A 9,846-nucleotide genomic window follows, 5' to 3' on the forward strand; every position below is an offset into this window, starting at 1 on the left:
GATCATTGCATCACATGAAAGGCCATATAATTGAGTTATATGTTTTTAGAGAATAGACAGTTTATATTTAGCTTCTCGTGGACTCGACACTTAAATACTTATTAAATTGTACTGCGGTGAGTTACAGTTCTAGAAGAATTGATTAGATTTCTCTCTAAAGGTTGCACACAACCGTATAGAGATAGAAAAACCACATGCAACATGTTTAATTATCCCGAACCATGGAAGTTTTCCGCGTAATTAATGGTGATATTTGATTTTTTTTTCTTGGTATATGGAATATGTGAGTGTGGTCTTGTATGCAAGAAGGTAGAAGGGGGATCGTCCATGTTTTCTTTAGCAGCCTACCATGTCAATTTGTATTGAATCCTCCGGCCCAGCTAATGTACGCCATGCAAAGTTCATCAATTAGGCCCACACTCCACAGTGGCTAAACTGAAGCGCAAGGTGAATTCCGCAAAAACAAGAAAGAAATGAAGCCCAAGGTCGAGGTCTCCAACCACCAGAACCTTCAATTTGCCTTTGGCGTGTTTGTCTGATTTCCCCAACTCGCTCTCGCCGATGGATCGATTCCGGCCGCTCAGGCGGATCCAGGTGGAACCCGAGCGCGTTGACCCGCCCCCGCCGGCGGCAGCGGGCGGCGGAGAGACGGAGGAGATGGTTCCGGCGCCCGCGGCGGGGTTGCTCATGGGGGCCAAGGTGCGGCGGCGCGCGGCCGTTTACCGCGACTGCAAGGGCGACTACATCGGCGTGCCCAACGACCCATGCCTCGCCAAGATCCTCTCCAAGCAAGGTGCCATTCACGGATTCCCATCTTTTTCTTCATCGTCGATTATCTCGTAGTAATGGGCGTGATCACTGGTTCGGTAGCTGCGCTCGTTGCGGTGGTTCTCTGAAATGGATCCAATCGTTTGCTAGTCTGAAACCTGTATATACATGCGATACAATTGCTTGACTCGAATGGTCAATTCTCGTCTAGGATTGTCTTAACTCCATGTGTTCAGCCCTATCAGAGCAATTGGAGTATGTTGGTATATTAGTACTGCGTAATGTAGAGCGGCGTTGTACCGTAGTTTATCTTTTGTTCTTGGTTTCCTAATTGGATTGGTCATTTCTACCGATTGGTGTTATCCATTTAGTCAGTTGCCTGAAACGTTTGGAAATCTCAGTCTAACATTTGAGCCATTGTATCTCCATCCAGCAGCCCACCACCCCCCTTCTCCCTACCCACTAACCCTAACTTTCCAACCTCTTCCGTCACCCTCTTCTCACTTCTTCCCTGCACTAGACATCTTGCTCTTCTCCAGCGACATCGCCACCACCTACACCCGGGTCGCCAACCTGACCTCCTAGTTCTTTCGCACCTGTCGCTCTTCCTACTCGCAACCAGCCTCGTTACCCTGCCCCAGCAATCATCGCTGCTTGTTCTACAGCTGCCCCTGTCCCTCCCTCTAGCGCTGGGGCCACGGGTTTCTTCTCTGGCGATGGTGCCGCCCAGCCCCCAAGCCCAATCCTAAGCCCCATACAGGGAGACCTTGAATTACTGTGTCTTGTCCTTGCTTTCTCCGCCTCAGCAAAAAATCAGCAGAAGCTCTAGAATTTTTTGAGGCAACTGAATAAATTTTAAATAGCAAATGTGCTTCCAATTACTGCTTTGACACCTTAACTGATGTAACAAAGTAACTAATGATACCTTAGACGAAAACACCTTTCGGAGGCCGAGCTACACATAGCTCGGTATCGCTACCGCCGAGCCTGACTCACGATCATTCCATCAATGCATTAAGGTGTGGTATATCATGTAGTATATCAAGCAGGCATGTATTCCATCCTGTTCACAACAGTGCATTGCACAGCAGGCCAGGCACACGTGCAAGCTGGAAGTGGTGCCAGAGAACGCGTATGGAGCAGATAAACTTTGAGCATCCCATTCGCACCTGCACATAATTATTCTTCCTTCGTCTATCTTCAAAATTCAGAATCTGGAAAGCTTCATTAGTTCTTATGCTTAAAAAAAATCACTATCAGAGAACACTGGATATATGAAGATTACTACGAATTGCATGTGCTTATATTCAAAATCTGCTGCAGTTTTTCATTTACAAATTCATCTTGAATTCTGAAAAAATCCAGCAATGGAAGAAATGATAATTGGATCAAATCGGACAAACATATTCGTGAAGATAGTAATCACTGATACATCACAACAAACAGTGTGATTTTCGTTATCTCAAAGAGTGAAAAAGAAATGATCCAAGAGTATTGCCAGCACTTCTTCACAACCAACAACACAATAAATCAACAAACAAAATAGACAACATAAATTTCTACAAGTCCTTTTTCGAGTGGACTGATTGATTATAACATGTTCGTCCCAAAGATCTGACAAAACAACAACAAAATGCGTCAAAATATCTAAAAAAAACGCATTTGTAGCAAGTCGGGATTCACAACATCTTGAATAGTGCCATCGTCAACCAGATCCATGCCATACCCTTGCATAAGCAGAAGGAAACTAAGCCGCCAGAATAGCCACTAGTCATTACGTTGTCCGGATCAGAGCTTAGGTGCGGCGGCTAATCAAGGAGAGGATCGTTGCTGCCGGAGTCCCCGCCCCTTGATCTGGATAGGGCATGGCTCAGCGCGGAAGATTTACGTGACTGGAGAGAGGGGGGGGGGGAGTGACGACGGCGGTGAGGAAAATAGAAGTTGATCATGTGCCTCGTTAACTTTGGCCCATGTACATCGTCAGTCAGCTGGGCTACAACTGTACGCTGACACAAGTCATCTTTTCCATCATTTGGGCCTGCGATGGCTGGAAAATGAGTCTAATCCAAATCTAAGAGCAGCACTGCAGGGCCATGATACCGGGCTATCTTAGCCCGGCCTCTAAAATGCCACTCTCTACCTTAGATTCATTCTTGAGTACAAAATAAACAGGACCACCGAACTAATGCATGATCCTTGGCTCCTAGATGTGTAGGAGATATGGACCCTAGTGACGACAACTGCTGGTTGTTGCTGACAAACAAGTGTCCTGTCCTTATGACTTGTGCACGCTGTCATGACCATTTGGTATCGTTAGTTCGTAACTACATAATCCAAGTCTCTAGGTCTGTAAGATGATCCTCGGCATATTGCAGGGGATAACAAAGTTCTGTTTGCGGACAAGGTCTTGAAGTTTACTCAATCAGGAAAGATGAAAAGGCGCATCCTTGTGATCACTGACTTTGCTATCTACCTGGTTGATCCTGATGCCGATATATTGAAGAGAAGAATAGCACTTGCGGCTGTTGATAAACTATGTATAAGCAACCTCAGTGATAACTTCTTCGCAATCATTGTACCGACCGAGTATGATTGTTTAATGGCCAGCACAAGGAAGAAGGAAATTGTTGATGTTATAGTTAAGGCTATCAAGAGCACATCTGAGTATGAACCTGAGGTGGCTTCCTCTAACAGGTACATAGTTATCGAAATCTGATACTGCCTCCTATTAGCCATAGTATAAATTTCACATATGTGTCTCACACTTTAGTTATTTCAAAGTTGCATCTGGAATTAGACTTTGAATCCTTAAATATCTGTAGATACTGTTGAACAACAACATATGTTGTGTTGTCTGACTAGCACCTATGCTATTAGAGCAGTAGTTATTGTCTAGTGAACTCCACATTTAATGCAAACGATCAGTGCCTTCTGAACTTTTTTGCCACTTCATTATATGTCAATCTCTAATAGTGGCACTTTGCCCATGGCTTTTATTCAGAGTTCCACGTCTGCACACATGTAGGAGTATTCGTTTTAGCAGTGTACTAGTCCAGATCTTTAACTCCTTTCCGCAGGTTTGAGTACCATGCTGCTGCTGAAGTGATCAAAGAAGTTGAATTCGAGGAAGCCAATGGTACGTATTAGTGGCTTTGTACAATGTGCTTATGATCATGCCCTTTATTCTGTTAAATCATTTTCAAGAATTCATGGCAGAAAAGGATAACCACACATTTTTATTTACGATCTCATGCATTCTTACTAACACTGTGTTTGCAATATTTTGCTCGATGGATTCTCATGTATTGCGATCTCCAATTCAGGAGGCGTGAAAACTAGGATCACACACAAGGAGAAGCCATGATTCAGAAGCTCATGTTTGGTAGCTCCCTGTAAAATGTATAGCTCTTGAGGTATCAGTGGATTCTAGTTCAGAGGCACGCACCATTCTTTTGTTGTACTAGTTATATTGTATTATGTTTTCTTGCTGTTGTACCTGGAAGAAGCGACCTGTAATTTTGACAACCCCAGCAGAATCTTGGTGTTATCACTGTCACTATATACATGCTTTATATCATTGTGGATTTTTTGTCTCGTATATTTTATGTCATGTTTTGAAGAATATTGTAAATCTAGCAGCTATGGAGTCAGTTGTGGTCTATCAGCGCCCATTGAGTCAGTTGTAGGGGAAATGGAATATGCCAGCTGCTGAGGTATTCAGATTTGGCACACCACTTTGGATGCGATGATACTGCGCGTGTGTGTGGCTTTCTGATAAAAATATGTGCAAACGATAGACTTTTACTGATAAAATAACTCTGCTCCCTTGTCCACATCGGCGAGGAAATTTCGTTTGGACAAGCGCTCGCGTCAATTTAGAAGATAATCAATGCAATGACAGATCAGAACATGTGCATTCCGTAATCCGAATACGTGCACGCCCTTGCTTGCTTACCTAGCTAAATTCGATATGCTTATCGTCTCCACTCTCATCTTGAGCTCGTGAATTTTTTAAGTCCCCGAAAAGAACACAAAGAGAAGTTGTCCTCGTCCAGTCTTTGATGCCTGCAAAGACCGCGTCACTAACCTCAGCAAGCTTTTCTTCACAATTTAAAAAGTGAAGAATAATTTCCCTTGCATCTTTTAGAGAAAAGAGTTGTGGCGCATAAGGCAAAAAAAAAAAATCGTCATGTACCCTTGTTATTTTCACCATTGACTACCACCTTATCGCCTCACTTTTGTGCCATCAAATCAAACTGTATACTCCATGTTTTTGTTTCCCCTTGACATGTACCAAGAGATAGAGAGATCTTCTAGAGCTCTCCATACATACATATGTCAAGATCAGCAGATCGATGATGCCTGATGCCTGCTGGCGCTACGGAACCGTAACCGCCATCCAGCCAACCTGTTCTTCTGTCGATCGCCCCTATCACGACCCCAAAGGCCATTGCACTTGCACGCATCTGGAACCAAAACAGAAAAAAGATGGCGACTGACCACGACCACATACACATACTCCGGAAATATCATATCACATACAGCGGTAGGAGTGCCTTTTATCTTTCTATCCTCGTAGACAAGGACGGGGCAGGAGTAGTGGAGGATCTAGGGAACACATCACGCACAAGCCCCTACCAACCTCATGCAAGCAACGGGAGGAGGAGAAGCCGAGTTGTGTCCCTGTGTCGCTGTGTCATTCTTTGTGTGCTCGCCCACGATCGCCGTGACGGCGACGCCCACCGCCGCGGCTTGTTGTCACCGTTCATGCTTCCTCCAGTTTGTTTCTTCGAATAACGGAAGAAGGGGCGATGTTTTTCTTTTTCTTTTCGATATGAAGATTGAGATCATCGGCCTCTGCACGTGGCCAATCTAACAGAACAAATACAAAGATCAAGACACCATCCTCGCGACATTTGTTGCTACATGCCTACACATATAAGATTGATGAAGGGGTGGCTAGAATCAGGGCAGTTTACGTGATCAACATCATCTAAAGCCAGAGACCTCACCAAGCCGTCGAACGATGAGTCGGGAGGACAACCTGTCCACAAACCCTCAGCGTGCACCGCATGCACACGCTCAAGAAGTCGCCGCCGCCATCTTTCACAAACCCATCTTCAGGATATGGATCAACGCTGCCGATGACACCACCACGACACCAGACAACGCGACAACGCCACCTCCTGCGCGCGTCCGCCGCCGAGACTCGTTGTCTTCAACATGAAAGAAAACAAGCCGCTCCACCTCAGACCCCTCCTGCCAGCACCTGCTCCAAAACGATGCCCTCGGGAAAGAGAGCGGTGCCGAGGTTCGCCATAGTCCAATCCGGGAGACCTGGATCTAGGGTTTTCCATGGAGCAGCCAGAGCGTGGAGATGAGAGCTACAACCACCATGCTTTTCACAAGGTAACGCCGCCGAAAACGCCGCCATCGTCCGCCATGACCAAAGTTAGTGCGGTTTTCACCGGCAGTCACACCTCGTCAAACTCGTTGCTGTCTAGATCGCCAAAATGTCGTCCGACCCGCAAAGGCCGCCCAAACCACGAAACCGACCTAAAATCACTCACATCACTTAGTTAGTTAAAGCCCAAGAACCACTTGTATTACACCGGTGAAGCAGAAGCTCTGAAAGTTCTTCGAGGAGCCAGTCATAGGTGGGTAAAGCCGTCTGGATCCACCTTTGAGCCACGTAGAAAAAATTCGGGCCGCACACACCCATCGTGCTGCCGACGCATCACTTCGTGCGTCACAACCATCAACGATTCGTCGCTGCAGCTTCTCTAGAGATCCACCATGATCCGACCTCCCAGCAGATCAGCACCGCAAAGCCTCGAGCACGCTCACCACTAGGGGTCTCTGATCTCCGCCGCCTCGAGAGAGTGAGACCCCGCCTCTATCGTTGCCGGCGAGAGCTTTGCATGGTTGCGTATTTCAAAAGAGGTGGAGGGAAGCTAGATAGAGGGGGCGTCTGCCAGTGGCTAGGGTTTGGCTTCCAATGCCGCCCGAGCGGGGGCGATACGGGAGGAGCGGCGGCTAATAGAGGATGGTATCGATTTCACGAGCAATGCTACTCACTCCATTTCATGATTCTTGCTTTATTTTTAGTCCATATTTGTACTAAAACCGTGACACGGATTATGGAACAAGAGGCAGTAGTATTCTTTTCGGAGGATATGTTCTTCTTGATGAAATGCAGAGCTCGTATTTTAAATGGAACGCTGAACTTGCGTATAATCATAGGGGAGAACGACGCCAACATGACTTAAAGTCACTAGAGATAATAGCAACGGGTAAGATGATGATGTTGACCACACGGATCCAGCCCACGCGCCCCCTTCTCGTGTTTGCTCCATCAGTGGTTTCAGTGTGCTTCTACCTGAAAATAAAAACAGGTTTCAGTGTGCTAACATTAGGTAGGAACTATGCCATGCTAATGCCACTTAGCATATGCATTTTAATCACACTGCTCCTGAGAAAACTCCACCAACCTTTTTGCGCTCGTGCTCACCAACGGGCAAAGTAACCGAAAGATCTCCAGTGTTTCCTTGTCCAGATCGCGAGGAGTAGACAGACACCATGTGTGTGAACAGCAGATGCACAGTGCCTAACATGGAACCCTGCGTATTTACAGCTAGACAGCAACCAGGCCTTTCCCTCTGTCACCTCCACTTCTCTACACAAAAACTAAGACCTTGACACATGAGCACACACTATTCTATCCAGTGAAATACTTTCCAACACGACAAGATTGGGTGCCAAGATCGGCCCTTTTTACGCCCTATAAGAAAATGGCGATCGTATTTTGCTAGCTCCTGCTGGTCTCGCTTTCACTTGTCAATATTTCCCCCAATCTTCCGCCGAGCATAAAGTGGCAAACTTTACACGAATGCAAATGCCACACGGCTACTGTGTGTGGCTCCTGTGGTTATATTTTCTTCCCTCGATCGCCGGCCTGAACATCATCTTTCGGCTTTGGTCTACTCCTAATCCGGAATGGAGATATCCTAAGCATATTCCTTCGAGATATAGATTGGACAAGTGAAAAATAACGTACCACGTTCTTCTTTCAATAATGCCAACGGACACGCGTTCCAAAGATAGATGCTTCAGTTGTGTTGGAGATCGATCGCTGGCGTAGCAGGCCTGTTAGTTAGCTTTCACAAAAGGAATATGTAGTAAGAACAATGGATACGAGCAAACGAAGCATCATCATCATTGGACTAACCTATGCTGATTAAGGAGGACGCACAAACAGGTACGAGACACTCGTGAGAACGACATGGCGCGTTCCGTTGGCTTAGTGGTTTATTCATATAAGTGCAATTATCAACACACTGTCGTCATTGCGAGGAAGATTCTTCATATATTCTACGTACCAAGAAACATGAAAGCAATGTCAAAGGAAAGAGAGGAAAGATGGAGGAAAACTGATTACCACCCGTGAATAAGGAGTATGGTGCTACGCAGGTCACCTAGGTCCTAGGTCAAAGTCATGCAATATCCCATGTGATTTAGGTGTTAATTCTCGAGCATCTGATCGCAACGAGAACACAATCAAGTAGATTATTCAGCATTTTTCTGAACATTGCAACAATTTTTCCCGTGGTATGAAAAAAAACATACACATTTGAAATATTCTAGAGTGAAAATGAGGTGGAGCCGGAGGCACGTGAAGGAGAAAATAAGATGGAGCTCCTTTTTCCTCAACTTTGGCATATTCCAGAAAATCCCAACAACTCTGCTAGATGGAAGAGGTGTGGTATAAAGCACTAGGCATCTCCTAGGGTTCGTGTCCCTCCTCCTCTGCCACCACTTCCTCCGGAGAGGCCATGTTTATGCGGCGCGGATTCTCTAACTTGGTGAAGACAAGTCACCGAGCTAAAGTACGCTGACTTGTCATCGCAATCATCAGATCTTAATTGAAGGGCCGAGATCAATCCAATATGCAGAAAACAATACGGATGCATTTCACTGTAGCGACAGTACTGTAGCATGCACTGTTTACCGGGACTGTTCATTGTCTTGTAGCGATAGATCTGAATCATTAGGTTTAAATCCAACGACAGAAATTAAGCTCAAGTCAGAGGTATTGTTCACCTCTGAGTTTGCACTTGCAAGTTAGAGAATCTGAAGTGAGGTTTATGCTATCTGGGGGTAGAGGAGGATGACCTAGTTGAGGAGATTTGTGGAGAGAAATTGGTAACATTGAGTCAAAGTATAATCAGTATGCCAGATCGAGGTATGGGAGGCGGAAACGCAGGGAGAGGTGATGGTTGGAAGCAGTCGCAGCAGAACCAACAATAACAAAACTTGCAGCAGCAACAACAACCACATCAGCAACAACAATTTCAAGATTTCCAAGGTCTATTTGACTTACCTTTTCCTCCCCAACCATATGGTTTCATGCCTGGTGGGATGCCTCCTCCTTGGGGGTTTCTTGGCCCTTTCCCTCCTTTCCATCCACAGTTGTATGGGTACAAATCCAACTAGTGGGTAGCTCCAAACTCTGGTGATTTATCTCAGAACAAGCAGGATCTAGAGGGTGAAGCTGCAGAAAAAGAGAGTCAGCCAACTAAACCAACCCATAAGAAAAAGGGGAATGGTAGCAATGATAACTGGAATCTGAGTGTCAACACACAGATGAGCTATGTTGACACTATTTTCTTGGGTTGTGGGGAGCCTGGGCATTTCAAGCAGTCTTGTGGCAAGAAGGCTTTCTGCTTCATCCGAAAAGCTACAAATCACAATGTTGAAGAGTGTCATATGAAGAAAAGGCATCATCAGATGGCAAAAATTCTTGGGATTGCTACAAATGGTTTGGGGTTCTATCATATTGAGCTCCCTAGAGTAGTGTTGAATCCAATTGCTACCACGAAGAATTGTGGCTTAGTGATCATGGAAGAGGGGAACATTACCAAGCCATAGCTAGCTAAGGAATTTGCTGGCATTTACAGAACTTACTGGCCATGTAAAATCAGATAGCTCACATAGTGGTCTTACTTGGTGAAATTTGCACCAAATTTACTAGTGGAGCAAGTCATTGGATATCCCAGATTTGGCCTGACCAAGTCAGGT

At 45.5% G+C, this 9,846-nt stretch overlaps 1 protein-coding gene across 1 annotated transcript; it reads left to right on the plus strand.

Annotated features, from left to right (window-relative positions):
- Nucleotides 1–512: 512 nt before the first annotated feature.
- LOC124661088 (myosin IC heavy chain-like) lies at nt 513–4,366 on the plus strand. The gene is made up of 4 exons (XM_047198945.1): nt 513–793; nt 3,144–3,462; nt 3,846–3,904; nt 4,092–4,366. The coding sequence occupies exons 1-4, from the start codon at nt 562–564 to the stop codon at nt 4,130–4,132; spliced, it is 651 nt and encodes a 216-aa protein (XP_047054901.1). The 5' UTR covers nt 513–561; the 3' UTR covers nt 4,133–4,366.
- Nucleotides 4,367–9,846: the final 5,480 nt, after the last annotated feature.

The sequence above is a fragment of the Lolium rigidum genome, chromosome 6, assembly GCF_022539505.1.
Source record: "Lolium rigidum isolate FL_2022 chromosome 6, APGP_CSIRO_Lrig_0.1, whole genome shotgun sequence".
Taxonomy (NCBI): Eukaryota; Viridiplantae; Streptophyta; class Magnoliopsida; order Poales; family Poaceae; genus Lolium; species Lolium rigidum.